This window comes from Drechmeria coniospora, chromosome 02, assembly GCF_001625195.1.
Source record: "Drechmeria coniospora strain ARSEF 6962 chromosome 02, whole genome shotgun sequence".
In the NCBI taxonomy this organism is placed as follows: domain Eukaryota; kingdom Fungi; phylum Ascomycota; class Sordariomycetes; order Hypocreales; family Ophiocordycipitaceae; genus Drechmeria; species Drechmeria coniospora.
This window is the reverse complement of record NC_054390.1, coordinates 1,448,984-1,467,229: the sequence shown is the minus strand read 5'-3', so window position 1 is coordinate 1,467,229 and position 18,246 is coordinate 1,448,984. Positions and strand designations below refer to the sequence as shown.

At 51.3% G+C, this 18,246-nt stretch overlaps 3 protein-coding genes across 3 annotated transcripts; 2 read left to right on the top strand and 1 right to left on the bottom strand.

Annotated features, from left to right (window-relative positions):
* Positions 1–3,507: 3,507 nt before the first annotated feature.
* Positions 3,508–9,506, top strand: DCS_03672 (beta-1,3-glucan synthase catalytic subunit; the record flags this gene model as incomplete). The annotated part of the gene is made up of 3 exons (XM_040800989.1): positions 3,508–3,737; positions 3,786–9,095; positions 9,155–9,506. The coding sequence occupies 3 exons, from the start codon at positions 3,508–3,510 to the stop codon at positions 9,504–9,506; spliced, it is 5,892 nt and encodes a 1,963-aa protein (XP_040656022.1).
* A 2,455-nt stretch (positions 9,507–11,961) lies between these two features.
* DCS_03671 (NADPH oxidase regulator NoxR) lies at positions 11,962–14,560 on the top strand (the record flags this gene model as incomplete). Its single annotated transcript, XM_040800988.1, has 6 exons — positions 11,962–12,046; positions 12,090–12,307; positions 12,823–12,972; positions 13,051–13,386; positions 13,443–13,604; positions 13,658–14,560. 6 exons carry the CDS (start codon positions 11,962–11,964, stop codon positions 14,558–14,560), a joined length of 1,854 nt encoding a protein of 617 aa, XP_040656021.1.
* Positions 14,561–15,271: 711 nt separating this feature from the next.
* Positions 15,272–17,388, bottom strand: DCS_03670 (glutamyl-tRNA synthetase; the record flags this gene model as incomplete). Its single annotated transcript, XM_040800987.1, has 5 exons — positions 15,272–15,970; positions 16,029–16,286; positions 16,345–16,734; positions 16,808–16,918; positions 16,978–17,388. The coding sequence occupies 5 exons, from the start codon at positions 17,386–17,388 to the stop codon at positions 15,272–15,274; spliced, it is 1,869 nt and encodes a 622-aa protein (XP_040656020.1).
* Between the last annotated feature and the right edge of the window lie 858 nt (positions 17,389–18,246).

The following is an 18,246-nucleotide window of genomic DNA, read 5'->3' as shown; positions in this document are numbered from 1 at the left end:
AAGGCCCAAGTACAGCGCTTGAATCCAGCGGCTCAGCCAGCCATTGTTCTGCTGAGATTCCGCGGCAATCTGTACAAGTAAATACTCGTACATGTGCATACAGTATTCGGTACATGAGATTGATATCTTATTCCTTTTGTGACACTCACACCTTGCTCCCTGCACAAGAATGCAACAGGTTACGCGTCATCGCCGGGTCGTGAACTCGTCATTGCCAGCATACATGGAAGTACAAGTACATGCAGATGTGCTGTAAGAACTTTCTGCTCGGAGTACATGTACCTAGTGCCTGAACGTGAATTTCATGTATTATTATTACTTACTCCGTACTCCGTACTGCACGTGCTACTTAAGTAATACGTACCTACCCAAGTACATGTACTCCGTACAGTACTCCGTACAGTACTCCGTATTAAGAATATTATAATAGTCCTCTAGTAATACTCCTCCGTAAGGTGAGTGCGGTAAGTACTTACAGTAGGGGGCAAAAAGTATTTGCCCCTCTTTAGGTACCGCATTCCTGGTCCAATCTAAACTAACTTACTTTGTTAGTATTATAACTATTAATATTTCGTCTACCACAACCCTCTACTGCAATAATAATAGCCTCAACGCAATGGGTCATTGTATTAATCAGCTTCTAAAGCTCGAAGATAACGAATCTATCAACTCGTCCGTCGAGAGGTAGCTCGCAAATCCGTAATCGCATTTGCTGCGATAGTTCCTTGCCTCGAGGCATCGTATCGTTACGGCTGCGTTAAGGCATCGTTATTGCTACGCTTGATGCGCATGCAGCTATTTGATTGTTATCATACTAACAAAATTGGTTAGATTTGATTAGACTAAGGTGTGGTACCTAAGGGGGTGCAAATACTTTTTTTGCCACATACTGTACCTGTTTACTGTATGGAGTGAGCGTGTGCTTCGTGTACAGAGTCGAGTCCAATGTATTGATTTCATCAGCCACCACGTGTATTGCTGGGTGCCTACAAGTACGAGAATAGTGTACATGTACTTTTACACCTACACCTAAGTATATGCCTTTCCTTTATGTACTGTACACCTACTTAGTCTGTGCATGTGCAAGCAGGTGTGCAGTAAGGAATACAAGGACTTATGTAAGTAGTTGTACTACAGTATATGCTAACAGTACGGAGTGCTTAATTACAGTAAGTATATGATCGCAATGAGTGACTCTTCCGTGTTTCTTGGTGTAATACTACAATATACTGTACATGTGCTCCGTACGGAGTACCTACTTACTATACTGTATTACTTAAGTAGTTACAAGTACGGATATTCTGTACATGATCTCCGTACAAGTATTATTACTTAAGTACGGAGTACTCCGTACTTACTGTACTGTACTGTAAGTACACATGTAAGTGTACTGTACTCCGTACATTGTGTGCTCTCTCTTGTGGGCTAGCACTGAATTATGCGTACAGTGTCCCGTACGGAGTAAGTACACGTACAGTATTATTACTTGTGGAAATTCCGCATTTGTTCTGCCTACTAGGTACTCTGCCTAGCTACTGATTGGTGAGGTGCTGCGCCCCATTCGACCCAACCAGAACATGTGTGGAGAGGTTCACAGGCGTACAAGCGGAATATCGTGCCACTAAGTTACTGTGTTAGGCGGTAATAGTTAGTACATGTTCATGTACATGCACTACTTGTAGCACAAGCAACCCATAGCCCAACAAGTCTACACCTACGGAGTACATGTACATCCTAACCCTGCGAGATTCCATTGTACTTTAAGTAAATGCCAAATAAATACTTAGGCCTGGTTGGTAGGTGTATTATTTCTAAATCCCTGCAAATTTTCACATTGATTGATCGCTCGCATTGAATGTACAACGACGGAGTACCTGTACACCCTATCACCACTGTCAATGTACCCCTGGTATTTTATGTGAAGGTGACGTACTGTGCGGAGTACAAGTACATGTATGGAGTACGGAGTGCAGTAATATACATGTTCTTATGCACCAAACTGTGAGGTACATGTACTTCATTGTATGTATTGCATGTGAACAGCGATTATAGAGTACTTACAGTGCATATGGAATACTTACATATTATTGCTTGCACTCCTAATAGAGGGCCTGTTAATATGGCATTAATCCGTTCGGAGTACATGTACTCCGTACTTAAGTATTCTCCGAACGTGTAAGTACTCGGTGCTCCGTACGGAGCAATACTTGTCCTGTACAGGATTACCGCTGACCCTGATCCATCAGGGAGTACATGTATCTAGCACTGTACCCCACGTAGTGTTTAGGTACAATGTACATTTATCGGGGAGCACTGCCTACAAGTATTATTAATCACTGGAAGTTCTTCTCGGTCAGCGAAGGATTTGCGTCATGCATAACCGCCAATAGAAATTCCTCAGAGCGCGTTATGTGCGGTGCTGTACCCAGTACAGGTGTAAGTACTGTACAAGGAAGCGAACACCTAAGCACAGTACATGTACAGTACATGTACAGTACATGTACAAGTGCTGCCCCGGTAGTTGCTTGTACTAAGTACTAGGTAAGTACTGTTCTCAGTGTACTTACGAACGCGAATAAAGTACATTTACAGTACATGTATCCACTCATGCTACCACCTGTACTCCGTAGTGCAGTATACTTGCAAGTGTATGGTGTACATGTACTCCGCACAGTACCTAGTAAGTAGGTACTTGCATTTGCATTTTTAGAACAGCTAATACGGAGAATTTACTTACTTAGTTGTAGAGTTCGCCGTACCAGTTTGTACCCACTCGATTTGCAGCCCCACAGCCCTTCGCCCACCATTCACAGCCGTCAGCTCCGCTCCACTTGCTCCCACATTCCCTGCTGATCCCATTTGGCCGCCTGCCTGCCTTCTGTCCTCTCTTCCGCACTGGAAAAGGGGGAAACAACACCAGACTACTCTCATCCCTTTCAATCGATCAGTCGAACCTTCCATTCTCTATCTCTTCCTGCCTGTTGAACTGGACTTCCAGCATCCTTCTTTCGTCGCCTATTCCCCTTGCCGCTGCAGCGGCCGGAGATATCTGGCCGCCGAACCCGCCTAGTTCCTTCTCAGGCGGCGCCGACTCGACGACCCTTGGACCTATTTCATCAACATTGCCCTTGGCTTCCCGTTTCAACTGTTCATTGTTGACACGTCTAATCGGCCAAAGAGCGTGTCCATCTGTCGATTTTGTGCCCGCCTTGTCGGTCTGGCTCATTGATTGATCGATTCGGTTGGTAGTCTTCGTCGCTCCCTCACTCTCCGCGAATCGAATCACCAACCGTCGAGTTCGTCAATTCGTTCGTCCGGAAGTTTTGGGGTTCGCTTCGTACGCCTCGCGGTGCTGCCCAATTTGCTGTCGACTACCTCTCCATGTTTGCAAAAGGGTAAGAACTTCGTGATCCTTGCGCTCTGAGTTTCATGCTCTGCGTCTCTCCAACCGCATCCAGACCCTGCCTGCTAATGTGGCCGCTCAACGTTAGATAATCATCCTTCAGCATGTCGGGATATCCTGGTGGTGGTCAAAACGACCACTACGATGATGGTTACGGTCATGGTGGCCAGAATGTTCACAACGAGGCCAACCCTGATCCGTACTATCAAGATGATCAGTACTATGACAACGGCTATGATGCCCGTGGCGGCCATGGTGGCCAAGTCGGCAACCCAGGTCACAGTGGCCAAGCCGGCGATGGCTATTATGATGAATCGTGCGTTTATTCTGTCGAGTGCAACGGGTTTTATCTCCTTGAATGACACCTCTAATTGTACTATAGAGGCTACTACAATGCTGATCCCAACAACCCATATCACCAAGATGGGGGTTATTACGATGGCCAAGATCAGTATCAAGATGAATACTACAACAACAACAACAACAACAACAACAACAACAATGGCCAGGGCTACTATGACCAAGACTACAATAACGGCTACGCCGCACAAGGTGCCCGACATGGCTCGGAGGAGGACTCAGAGACGTTTAGCGACTTTACTATGAGGTCGGACATGGCGCGAGCTGCCGAAATGGATTACTATGGCCGCGGTGATGAGCGTTACAACAACTACGGCGACGGCCAGCGAGGATATCGCCCACCTTCGTCTCAGATGTCCTATGGCGCCAATCGGTCGTCTGGTGCATCAACGCCCAACTATGGTATGGATTACGCCAATGTTTTGCCCGCTGGTCAACGTTCTCGAGAGCCGTATCCCGCCTGGACCTCGGATGCTCAGATCCCTCTGTCCAAGGAAGAGATTGAAGACATTTTCCTGGACCTAACATCCAAGTTTGGCTTCCAACGGGACAGCATGCGAAACATGTATGATCACCTCATGACCCTACTCGACTCCAGAGCCTCTCGCATGGCGCCGAATCAAGCCTTGCTCTCTCTGCATGCTGATTACATCGGAGGTGATAATGCCAACTATCGGAAGTGGTACTTCGCGGCTCATCTTGACCTTGATGATGCTGTCGGTTTCGCAAACGCAAAGAGCAAGGGACTGCGCCGCAAGACCAAAAACAAAAAGAAGAAGAAGGCGGGAGACGGCGCCAACGAAACCGAAACATTGCAGGATCTCGAGGGAGACGACAGCCTCGAAGCCGCCGAATATCGCTGGAAGACGCGAATGAACCGCATGTCTCAGCATGACCGTGTCCGCCAGATTGCCCTCTACCTTCTCTGCTGGGGCGAGGCCAATCAGGTTCGTTTCATGCCGGAATGCCTCTGCTTCATTTTCAAGTGTGCCGATGACTATCTCAATTCTCCCGCTTGCCAAGCACTCGTGGAACCCGTGGATGAGTTTACCTTTCTGAACAATATCATCACCCCGCTCTACCAGTACTGCCGAGATCAAGGCTATGAGATTCTCAACGGCGTGTACGTCCGCCGCGAACGCGACCATAAGCACATTATCGGCTACGACGACTGCAACCAGCTTTTCTGGTACCCTGAAGGCATCGAACGTCTCAAATTGCAGGATAAGAGCAAGCTCGTGGATGTCCCACCTGCTGAGAGATACTTGAAGTTGAAGGATGTCAACTGGAAAAAGTGCTTCTTCAAGACATACAAGGAATCGCGATCATGGTTCCACCTCCTCACAAACTTCAACCGCATTTGGATCATCCACCTAACCATGTTTTGGTTCTACACCGCACATAACGCTCCGACGTTACTCGTTAAAGATTACGAGCAAGAGGTCGACAACCAACCCTCTGCGGCTAAACAGTTTTCAATTGTCGCGTTCGGAGGAGCCATCGCGACCCTCATTCAAATCTTCGCCACCATCGCTGAATGGGCGTATGTTCCCCGTAGGTGGGCGGGGGCTCAGCATTTGACGAAAAGGCTGCTCTTTCTCATTGCCATATTTATCATCAACATTGGCCCAGGGGTCAAAATATTCGCTTTGCCGACAGAAAACCCAGGCTCAGTTGATGTTGATCTCATCCTTGGAATCGTTCAATTCGTTATCGCCATACTCACGTTTCTCTTCTTCGCGATCATGCCTCTCGGTGGTTTGTTCGGCAGCTACCTGACGAAGAACTCGAGACGGTATGTCGCCAGCCAGACCTTCACAGCCAGCTACCCTAAGCTCTCCGGTAACGACATGGCCATGTCCTACGGGCTTTGGTTGGCTGTCTTCGGGCTCAAGTTTGGAGAGTCGTACGTCTATCTGACTCTCTCGTTCCGCGATGTGATCCGATACCTTTACATTTTCAACCCTCAATGTCTAGGCGATGGTCTCTTGAATCCACCAAACATCCTCTGCAAACATCATCCCCTCATTCTCATGGGTCTCATGGCTTTCACAGATTTGATTTTCTTCTTTCTAGACACCTATTTGTTCTACGTCCTGTTCAACACCATCTTCTCCATTGCCCGGTCGTTTTATGTCGGCTCTTCGATTTGGACGCCCTGGAGGAACGTTTTCTCTCGTCTCCCCAAGCGAATATATTCCAAGATTCTCGCCACGACCGACATGGAGATCAAATACAAGCCAAAAGTTTTGATCTCGCAGGTTTGGAATGCCATCGTCATTTCCATGTACCGCGAGCATCTTCTGGCAATCGACCACGTCCAAAAGCTTCTGTATCACCAGGTGCCGTCTGAGCAAGAGGGCAAGCGAACGCTTCGTGCTCCGACGTTCTTCGTCTCTCAGGAAGACCATTCATTCAAGACCGAGTTCTTTCCCAGTCATAGCGAGGCGGAGCGCCGTATCTCCTTCTTTGCACAGTCCTTGTCAACCCCCATCCCGGAGCCGCTTCCGGTCGACAACATGCCGACATTTACTGTCATGATTCCCCACTACAGTGAAAAGATCCTTCTCTCCCTGCGCGAAATTATTCGCGAAGACGAGCCGTATTCAAGAGTCACTCTTCTCGAATACCTCAAGCAGCTTCACCCCCATGAATGGGATTGCTTTGTCAAGGATACGAAGATCTTGGCCGACGAGACGTCACAGATGAATGGCGATTTTGAAAAAGGAGAAAAGGACGCTGCAAAAAGCAAGATTGACGACCTACCCTTCTACTGCATCGGTTTCAAGTCGTCAGCTCCCGAGTACACCCTCCGGACCCGCATCTGGGCTTCGCTGCGCTCGCAGACTCTGTACCGTACCGTTTCCGGCTTCATGAACTACAGCCGCGCCATTAAGCTCCTATACCGAGTCGAGAACCCTGAGGTTGTGCAGATGTTTGGCGGCAACTCTGACAAGCTTGAACGAGAATTGGAGCGCATGGCACGTCGAAAGTTCAAGATTGTCGTTTCCATGCAGCGCTATTCCAAGTTCAAAAAGGAAGAAATGGAGAATGCGGAGTTCTTGCTTCGTGCGTATCCAGATCTCCAAATTGCCTATTTGGACGAGGAACCTCCGCTGGCCGAAGGCGAGGAACCAAGACTCTACTCAGCCTTGATTGATGGTCACTCTGAGTTCATGGAGAATGGGATGCGACGTCCCAAGTTCCGCGTCCAGCTCTCGGGCAATCCGGTTTTGGGCGATGGCAAGTCGGACAACCAGAATCATTCGCTGATCTTTTATCGTGGCGAATATATTCAACTCATCGATGCTAACCAGGACAACTACCTTGAGGAGTGTCTCAAGATCCGCAGCGTCCTGGCCGAATTTGAAGAAATGAAGACGGAGAATGCCTCACCGTACACGCCTGGTGTGAAGAATGACGCCACCTACCCCGTCGCTATTCTCGGCGCTCGCGAGTACATCTTTTCGGAGAACATTGGTATCCTTGGTGACGTTGCCGCTGGAAAGGAACAGACTTTTGGCACTCTATTTGCACGTACTCTGGCCCAAATCGGAGGCAAACTCCATTATGGCCATCCGGACTTCCTCAACGGTATTTTCATGACGACTCGCGGTGGTGTTTCAAAGGCCCAGAAGGGTCTCCATCTCAACGAGGATATTTTTGCCGGGATGAACGCCATCCTCCGAGGCGGTCGCATCAAGCATTGCGAATACTATCAGTGTGGCAAGGGCCGTGATCTAGGGTTTGGGTCGATTCTCAACTTCACCACCAAGATTGGTACTGGAATGGGTGAGCAGATGCTCTCTCGAGAGTATTATTATCTTGGCACACAGCTGCCCCTCGATCGGTTCCTGTCATTCTACTATGCGCACGCCGGGTTCCACATCAACAACATGTTCATCATGCTCTCCGTCCAGCTCTTCATGCTATGCCTGGTCAATTTCGGCGCCTTGAGACATGAGACGGTTAGTTGCGATTATAATCGAAACAAGCCGATCACCGACCCCTTGTTCCCAACTGGTTGCGCCAATACGGATGCCTTGATGGACTGGGTTCAGCGAAGCATATTCTCCATCTTCTTCGTCTTCTTCCTCTCCTTCATTCCGCTCATCGTGCAGGAACTGACGGAGCGTGGCGTCTGGCGCGCGCTCGTCCGCTTCCTCAAGCAGTTCTTCTCTCTGTCGACATTCTTCGAAGTGTTCGTCTGCCAAATTTATGCGAACTCTGTGCAGCAGGATATCTCATTCGGCGGTGCGCGATACATCGGAACCGGCCGTGGGTTTGCCACGGCCCGCATTCCCTTTGGCGTTTTGTATTCCAGATTTGCCGGTCCAGCAATCTACTTTGGTGCCAGACTGCTGATGATGCTACTGTTCGCAACCGTCACAGTCTGGCAGGCAGCGTTGGTGTACTTCTGGATTACCCTGCTTGGCCTAACGATTTCGCCTTTCCTGTACAACCCGCACCAGTTTGCGTGGAACGATTTCTTCATCGACTACCGCGATTTCCTCCGCTGGCTCTCTAGAGGTAATTCTAGAAGCCACGCGTCGTCCTGGATTGCGTTCTGCCGCCTGTCTCGAACACGAATCACGGGATATAAGCGCAAGGCCCTTGGCGAGGCGTCGGCGAAACTGTCGGCCGATGTTCCTCGTGCAGCCATTGCCAACATATTCTTCACGGAAATATTCACACCCCTGCTGCAAGTTATTTGGACCATGATTCCATACTTGTACATTAATGCCCAGACTGGCGTTCTGCAAAAAAACAACCCAAAAGCATCCATCAAGCCCACACACTCGATTTTGCGCGTCCTCATCGTGGCACTTGCGCCCATCGGTATCAACGCTGCAGTTCTTGCTGCCATGTTCGGTATGGCGTGCTGCATGGGCCCAATCCTGAGCATGTGCTGCAAGAAGTTCGGAAGCGTCTTGGCCGCCATTGCTCACGGTACAGCCGCTGTCGTCATGCTCATTTTTTTCGAGGCTATGTTCTTATTGGAGGGCTTCAGCTTTCCGAGGACTTTGGCTGGCATCATTGCCGTTGTGGCGATCCAAAGGTTCATATTCAAGCTGATCGTGTCCCTTGCGCTCACGCGAGAGATGAAGACCGATCAGTCCAACCTTGCGTTTTGGAGCGGCAAGTGGTACTCAATGGGCTGGCACTCCGTTTCTCAGCCAGCCCGTGAGTTCCTGTGCAAAATCACCGAACTGAGCATGTTTGCGGCCGATTTTATTCTCGGACACTGGCTCTTGATTTTGATGCTGCCGGTCATTCTCATCCCAAAGGTCGATAAGCTGCACTCTATGATGCTGTTCTGGTTGAGACCTAGGTAAGTCAAGGCTGTCTCGTCATCGGATTGTTCGACCCTGATGCTAACAAATGTCGCAGCCGGCAAATCCGGCCCCCAATATACTCGATGAAGCAGTCGAAGCTAAGGCGCCGACGTGTGATTCGATATGCCATCCTCTACTTTGTGATGCTCTTCCTGTTTATTGGCATGATTGTCGGGCCTGTTGTGGGCGGCAAGATGATTCCATCCAGTTTAATTGATAGTGTGGGAAAATCCGTATCTCTGAACGGTAAGTACATTTTAGTGCAACCGGCGTTGTCCAGTGACAATACGAATGGGACCTCCAAGACGGGCACTGGCCGACCCAACTACACCGGCGCGTTCACGAAGTCAGGCACGGGTGGAGGTGCGGGGGCTACCACTGCCGCCAGCAAGATCAAACTTTTTTAAGAATATAATGGGCAGTATGGGGGGGGGGGGGGTTATGTATGATGAGTGCCCCTCGAGCATCAAGCCTTTAGCTACGATTGGCCGTGACTGGAAGAACTGCCACTTTGGTCCAGAGGGCTGCTTGGTTGATATAGTGTGGGGGATTTTTTTTTTCGCGCAGCTGGGCAACAGGTATTGTTGATTGGACGCATGATTTCAGGATTATTTTGAGGCTTGTTGCGCCTGCGTCATGGCTAATTTGGCCAACATGGAGCTGAGGACGCCGATGGAATTCATAGTTGCTTGGGCTTCGTCGATGTGCGAAGCGCCAGTTGGCGCCCGATGCCACGAACGCGCTTCTTGAGCATGGAATTAGTTAGATGGAACACGGGTGCTTTGCTCTTCTCTTTTCTTGTCGAGTATGCATATTGACTTGAGGACCATGAGGAATTGGTCTTGTTTTCCGGGCATGCATCTGGTCCGCAACATAGCTATCAAGGTACCGATCCAGAGTTGTTTCCACCGCGGCGGCCTATATTCAAGCGACTCGCCAACGACTTAGAGTACAGCTCGTTCGAGCTGATAGGAGCATGTATGGCCATTCCTGTAGCACTCTGCGGGACATTACAGATTTCGAATGCAAGTGAGCGGCGGAGCGTCACAGACTGCCCGGCCGATACATTTCGGGCACAAACATGACGTGATGCGAGGCGCAAAGGAATTGTACGTTTCGATGCTCCACATGTTCCATGTGTTCATCCCCATCCATCGTACGAACCTTGGAACAGTGCTGTGTAGGGAGTAAATGGGAGCCAAGTACGGAGTACAGAGTAACTACAACTATTTGATAAGTCAGACAACGGTACACTACATGTACATGTCGTATCATAGTTCTCTTCTCGTCTGGTACTGCGTACTCAGCATAGAAAAACCTTGCTCTCTGATCCTGACGCCAAGACTCGGCGCACGAACCCATTGCAAATTTGAATGGCGGGCTCAAGATGCTCTACAAGCATGCACCTGCTTCCGACCCAGGCCACTTTGCGTGACGTCGTGCCTGCAAGGAGGTCGGTCCTATTGCACAAGAACAAGTAATTACTTCGCGCGCGAATATAACGGCAGAAAGGGAACAGAACATGCAAACTGAAACCAATAACCACGGTACAGCGATTGCGCACCGGCCGTTGTCGATGACGGTCCACATGTAACTCCGTAATATAAACGGAGATGTGCTTCATGCATCATGGCTCGCTCTGCTAGGGAGACTAATTACATGATATATGAGTTCCATGTAGGTACACGTATACCTCAAGTGTTGCGAGTAGTATGTAGTCCGTCCGTACGGAGTACTTGCAGGTAATTACTACTAAGAGGTATACTTGTATGTAATAGCAGCAAGCATCAAATTGTAGACACTGGTAGGAATGCGCGAGAGCTGAGGTTCGTTCTTCGCTCGCCCCTACTACAAGGTCCCATTGGTGTCATCGCAGGAACCTTGAGTGCAAGTGCCAGTGAGTCGCGACCTACCGAGCGCGAGTGTAGACATGCAAACCTACCGTAACGGAGTAGTTGTACAGAGGGTATACTAATGCTATAATACGTACTTAACTCGACGATGCTCATGCACTCCTCGCATAAATACTGAGCCTACGAGGACAAACTTGTAGTTGTACACTTACTTTCACTGCTCGCACCTATGTACACGGACACTGTACGTACGTGTGTAAGTACATGTACTGTATGAGTACTTTTTTCGAGCACATCGCCATACATGTGATACGTACTGTAACACGAGGCGAGCACTCGCTCGTTCACTCGATCATCGAAATCTGTCAGTGGAACAATCGAGCTTTATTTCATTCATTCCTTTTGGACGGACGGCCACCATTCTTCATCTCCGAACCTACATGTGGTTCCGATCGCACAAAAGGCTCGTGTACGCATGTCGTAGCCGGTGAGGTCAAGAATGGGAAAATGCGAATAGAGGGAAAGTGAGAACGCAGGGAAAGCGCGGGCAGAGGGAAAGAGGGAATTAGGTGCAAAGCGGTCCCAAACCACCAAGTTTGGGTCGATCATACTCAAGCGCGACCCCCCCCCCCTCCCCCCTTGCGCATCAGTCCGAGCGACCGACACCAACGGAACACGTTAAGTTCGAGTTTGTCCCCCCCCCCCTAACCCTGGTTATGCACACAGGGGCTTCCTGGCCCCTGCTTCCTGGGTGAGGGTGTACTCGAAATGGTGTACTCGCTCTCATCCTTGCTCCGTTGTTGGGCACTTGTTGCAGATGCAGAGCAGAAAACGATGGCTTCGGCAGCAGGTCCACATTCGTGACACCATCCATCCACCAGTGCTCCGACTTTCGACGGATTTCGATTTCTTCCTTGCCCGGACTCGTCCATCCCTGTACCTATCTGTTTCCGACCAGCCAGTTCCTCATACGAGTAGGTTGCGAACCGCTTGCCTCCCCCCCGCGCGAATGGATGCTTGCCTTGGTCCAAACTCTGTCCTTCGCACTGAACCCAAGCGCGTCAAGAGTGGCACGACGACCATCTCGTTTCCCAGTATGCGAGCTTGGTCTTACTCGCCGCTGTCGTCATCAAATAGGGCCGTCTTTTGTCGTCCAGCCTTTCCACGCTGCTGATTCCTCCGCGCCTAAGCGTCACGAGCCACCCCTTGCCCTGCCTGTCGGAGAGGGAAGTGATAAGGTCACGACGGGCCAATCTTCACAGCAAGTCGAGCAGACGTCCTGGTCTCGCCGCCTGGCCGTTTCTCGACAGCCGTTGCGGTTGCGGGTCGACTCGACAACAAAATTGCGACTACTAGTAGGTGCACCTCCACGAGCAGGCTGCCGTCCCGAGTCCTCGCGACGCCGCCATATCCACAGTGATTCTGCCCGACAACCCTCACTCCTCGCCAATTCATCAAGGGCATCGTCTTGTACGGAGCACCGGTGGTTCACTTCCAAAGCGGGGGAAGAAGACATGCATCGCATCATTGGCTGACCCTCCAAACGGCTAATACGCAGTAGACCAGTCGGTCACCTCGCCATTAAGCGCCGAGCTGCCTAGATCGACGAGGGTGGTATTCGCCAATACTCTCACATTCACTGCCCTGCATTTTGAGATACAGATTTCTTTCCAGAGACCTCCTCTTCAAATAACGCTGCTCTTTTTCGTTGTCGTCCGCTCTCCCCCATCTACGGCGAGCTCCTCCAACCTCCCGCTTCCGATCGGCCATGTCACTAAAGCAGGCAAGTCCCCCCTGTTTATTCAAGGCCGGCAAACGTGGACGATTCAAAAGAAGCGCAGGCCTGACCATGCATGTGTACACGTTCTAGGAAATTGAAACGTGGGTGTCTGCCCTCGCCCGGTACGACAACAACGAATTTGATGATGCGCTTGGCGAGTTCGACAAGATTAGCGACACCAGCAAGATCCTGTTTAACATGGGTGTCATTCATGCAACGCTCGGCGAGCATGAAAAGGCGGTATGTTGACTGCTTCACCAGCCCAACACGCGGCCGGCAACCATGGTGGCCGCAACTGATGTGTGTCCCCTCCTCTAGGTTGAATCCTACCAGCGAGCCATTCGACTGGATCAGTATCTTGCTGTCGCCTACTTTCAACAGGGTGTCTCCAATTTTTTGCTTGGCGATTTTGAAGAGGCCCTGGCGAACTTCAACGACACCCTGCTCTACCTGCGCGGCAACACCATGATCGACTATGCCCAGCTCGGACTCCAGTTCAAGCTCTACTCATGTGAAGTGCTCTTCAACAGAGGACTTTGTTACATCTACCTTCAGAACATGGAGACCGGCTTGCAAGACCTTTCGTATGCTGTCAAGGAGAAAGTGGTGGAGGATCACAACGTCATCGACGAGGCCATCCGTGAAGAAGCCGAGGTCGGGGTTCTTGCCTGTCCTGCAGTGTTGAAGGGCCGATGCTGATGCTTTCGTAGGGATACACTGTCTTCTCCATCCCTGTCGGCGTTGTTTATCGACCAAACGAAGCCAAGGTACGAAACCTCAAAACGAAGGACTACCTCGGCAAGGCAAGACTGGTGGCTGCCTCGGACCGGTCCAACGCCTTCACCGGCTTCGCAGGTTCCGAGATCAAAAACGTGGGTCTAGCTGCACCTTGTTTGAACCGTTCTGTGACTGACATGCACCCTAGGCTGGAAAGCCCGAGATCAAGGACGACCGGCCGGTCGACGACATCTCCTTTGGCGCCACCAATCTGGTGAGGCCCGGCATCCAGTCGAGGAGACAACAATCGGAGCCACCTGCTGGCCGCTCTGTCTTCCCCCCTACGCCTCCCCCGGAGAGTGATCGGCCGAGCCGAGGAGCGTCTGTTCGGACAGGCCCGAAGCCGATGCCTGCGAGGCTCAGTATTCCGTCTCAAGAATCCATCAGAAAGTACGAAAAGGCGCAATCGCCGGAAGACGGCAGAGCCCGACCGACGAGGTCGGCTACTGCAGCTCCATCACGCGGCTACTCTCCACGAGACCCGTTTCCAGCACCCCTCCAACGAAGGCCCACGAGACCTATCGAAGAAGAAACCTTTCCAGCCGACCTGTACGACATGTATCAGGGCGGAGGTGGTGGCAGCGGACCGCGAACCTCAAGAGGCAGCCGGCGGTCAAACCGTGCGAGGCAACAACAGCGATATATCGAAGATGACGATGAAGGCTCGGACTATGATGGATCAGTAAACGGTGCTGAGTTCGAAATGGTGTCGAATAACCGCCGTGAACCGGTGGCGAGGACCGAAGCCCGCGGGGCCTCACGGCGGCCTGACATCCTCAAGGTTAGGGTTAAAGTCCACGCCGACGATGTGCGCTATATCATGGTGGGTGCCGCCATCGAGTTCCCCGATCTGGCCGATCGAGTACGAGAAAAGTTTGGGCTACGTCGCCGGTTCAAGATCAAGATCAAGGATGAAGATTTACCCGATGGAGACATGATCACCATGGGAGACCAAGATGATTTGGAGATGGCCATTCAGAGTTCCACCCAAGCTGCAAGGAGGCAGCGGCAGGAAGTGGCAAAGTTGGAGGTGAGTCATTCCTGTGCTTGATTCACCGGACCCTTGATAGTAGCCACTTGTCCCAGCCTTGGTTTGAAACCGTACCGCTCACACTCGCTGTAGATTTGGATCGTTGAGGTATAAAAATTGTACACTCTACAAGAGGGACAAGTCTCGCACGATCTCGCCATGACAGAGATCACCGTTGCAGCGGCATTAGCCGTTCCGCTGCCACCGCCTTTGTTTGGTCCGCCGTTATCAACCTGCCCGGCCTGGTTCATTGAACAATGGACAGTGGTTTACGTGCCTCGACTGGCTTATGCCCTCATACTTTTTCCCTGTGGAGGGATATATTCACGCAGACAGGGGTCACATCGTCGTTTTTCAAGCTGATTCAAGCCTACCACGAACATTTGTCGCAGCCGCTTTTTTGCTAATACCTTGATGCAAAGAGTAATATATGAAATTTTCAGCCCTGTATGAGTGAGGTTTACGCTGGATCATGCTTGCTGCTAGTAGCTGCTGGTGGCCACCCGCATCACTCATGTCATGTGTCGCACCGGCAGATGGTTGCAAGCTGCTTAGATTCAACTCCCCTTTGTTGTTCGCTCATAACGACGAATCCAAAAATGTAAATGGAACGTAAATGGTCTGCAAAAGGTTTGCAGGGCACCCTGCTAGATGCAGTCTTACTTGTATCGGTTTGCATCTTGGATTCGAATATTGGCAAGGCTGCCGTCCATTTCAACAACCATTCCACGGCTAACTGACTGGGCGCCCACTCTGGAGCATCTTTATCGAGTCCTTTACAACATCGAGACGATGTCGCCACTCGCCCCTGCCCAGCAGCAGGAACATCCGCGAGCTGCTCTGCGAAACGACATCCTGCCCCCCCGCACCAACTAGCCTTAACACTTTGTGCACGAGCACGGGGTCGATATTTTCACCATGAACGGTTTCCTGGATAAACTCCATCACTTTGACGGCCCCCAGGCTATCCCAGCAGTCTACTTGATCGAGTGCCTGGTCTAGGGCGTCCAGGACCCGGGGATCCGGCCTGAACACGGCAAGGGAAGACTCGTATAGAGAGACGGGAACGCGCCAGAATAGATAGGGGTGCTGGCGAATAAGGCTTCCAGTAGATTGGAACCCCCCTTGGCTGTTGGTAAGGATGGAGTGCACGTAACTCGCCCTTGTTTCATCTGATCGAAGTGCTGGGACCAGCTCCAGGCTGGTCTGCCACGCTTTTGGAAGCTTACCCGGGCCAATGTCATTTCCAGATGTGATGGACTGCAACTCATGCAGCATGGGCCGCGTCAAATTGCGCTCGATGAGAATCGCTTCCTGCTCTGCCAGCTCAGGGATGCGGTTTCCAAGGAGCGCGTCCCTGTATTTTGTCTGGAAGTGCTCCAGCTTACCTGGGTTCAACTTGATGCCACCTCTGGTGAACTTGAATGTTAACTAACTGGCGGGTCAATCATGGATACCGCCAACCTTGACTCAAGAAGGCGATACTCACGGCATCAGCTATTTCTCCAAGAGTGCGAGGTGTCTGGGCACCCGACTTGAATGAGCAGCCCAGGTTTGAAAGCCAGGCCAAGAGGGCGATCGGAAAGACGCCCTCCTCTGCATACCTTGAGATGTTGACGCTGTCGTTTCGCTTGCTGAGCTTGCTGCCATCTGGGTTCACCAAGAGGCCTAGATGGGCAAAAGTTGGCGGATCCCAACCGAAAGCGTGGTACAGGGCCAGGTGTTTGGGGGTAGAGATGAGCCATTCCTGCATGATGGCGGTTAGCATGCTACCTAGCAATTTGCGAATGAGTGGTCGATCGTACCTCGCCTCTGATGACATGCGTAATATTCATCAGATGGTCGTCGACGACATTTGCTAGGTGGTAGGTAGGAAATCCGTCTGTTTTCAAAAGGATGAAGTCCTCCTCCGATTCCTGCTTTTGAAAGGAGCCATAAATGGCGTCACGGAACTTGGGCCGGCCAAAGGCATCACCCCTGAAGCGCACCACGTGTGGTTCCCCTCCCGCAGCGCGGGTTTCGGATTCGGAGGCATCAACGGAACGGCAAGTGCCCGGATAGGCGGTCGGGCCGCCGGCATCGTGGAGTCGTCTCTTCTGCGAGTCGAGCTGCTCGGGGCTGCAGAAGCAGCGGTACGCGTGGCCTTTGTGAATAAGCTGCCGAACATGATCCCTGTAGGACTCTAGGCGGGCAGACTATGCCGTGAGTTAGGGTCCAGTTCGTTCGAGCGCCAGAAGTGTGGCTAGACGAAGCAATCTGCAAGCTCACTTGTCTGTATGGGCCATGAGGGCCGCCTCGGTCGGGGCCTTCGTCCCATGACAGGCCAGCCCATTTGAGATCTCGAATCAATCGCTCTTCAGCATCTGCAACGAGACGGCTCTGTGAGCATGTCAGGATCCTGCAGCATCCTCGGCAGTGCAGTGGGTGAGTCTTGATACCTGATCGGTGTCTTCAATCCGGAGGATGAATGCACCCCCCTCGGATGCCTTTGCCACCAAGTTGTTAAACAGGGCGGTGCGGAGGGATCCTAAGTGCAGATAACCCGTCGGGGATGGCGCAAATCTCGTTCGGATCGGACGATGAACGCTTTGCCCGAGAATGGTGCGGGCTGGCACGTCGCACTGGTAGTCCCTCAGCTTCAGAGCCTTGTTCTTGCTCCTCAGGCCTTTGAGTCCAGGCTCGGGATGGGATCGGCTGAGATGACTGGCGCGCGCGCGGCCCGCCATTGGATGGCTGGCATTTTCGCCAGCAAATGCCGAGTAACGTCGGTTACGATCGTGGAGGTGGCCGCCTCGGTGCTCAAAATTCCCTGGTGCGAGGAAACATCGACTCCGCCGAGGCGGAAGCATATTAGGGTGGCATCTTGAGCTTACGACCCCGAGAAGCCGTGCGGAGGGGAAGGACATGGCGAGGCGAAGGATCAGGATACAGTCATGATGGCGGGCGGCGACGAGCAGAATGTCGAGGTCGCAACTTTTGGAGGCGAAGCAGTTCGCGATGTGCAGGGCTCGTTGGCATCCAAAGGTACTAATCAGCACTGAAGTATGTATTTTTGAAGGAGTAATACAGGGTACGGTGCGGTGCAGCATTAGTGGCACGTACCAGTACCAGAATAGGTACTCCACGTAGGTAACAAGTAGTTGGACCCAAGGATTGCATGCATGTACTGTAGTTGTAAGTACTTGTAATAATATGGAATTTCCGATGCCGAAGAGCACCCACGACGTTTGACTCCTTGCACAAATACAGAACCCCAAAGGTATCACGTAGGGCCACTTGAAATCCGTCAAGACTGACCTGCTCGCTGCGTGATATGTTTTTCATGACCGCGCATGCACGTCGTACACAGCAAACACCGAAGAACACATGTACAGGAACACCGTGCGTGCGCGTGAGAAAACGAGGACAGTGAAACAAATGTAAGTCATCGAGCGGTCATACGTGAAGGCCATACGCAGTTCCTTCTTTACTGGCTATAGGAGGTACCAGGGCCCTGGAAAGAACAGACACATTTGCTGGTCGAGCCCAGGGGACAAATCAAGCAAAGATCAATGAGGAGGTAGAATGCAATCTGATAGCGCGCTGCAACTTGCGGCGGAGCATGGAACTGGAATCCCCCTTCGGCGCCACTGCTCGACAATGATGGACGGACCCCGAACAAAACAAAATTGAAGCACTAGGAGTAGGGAATCATCGAAAAATTATCG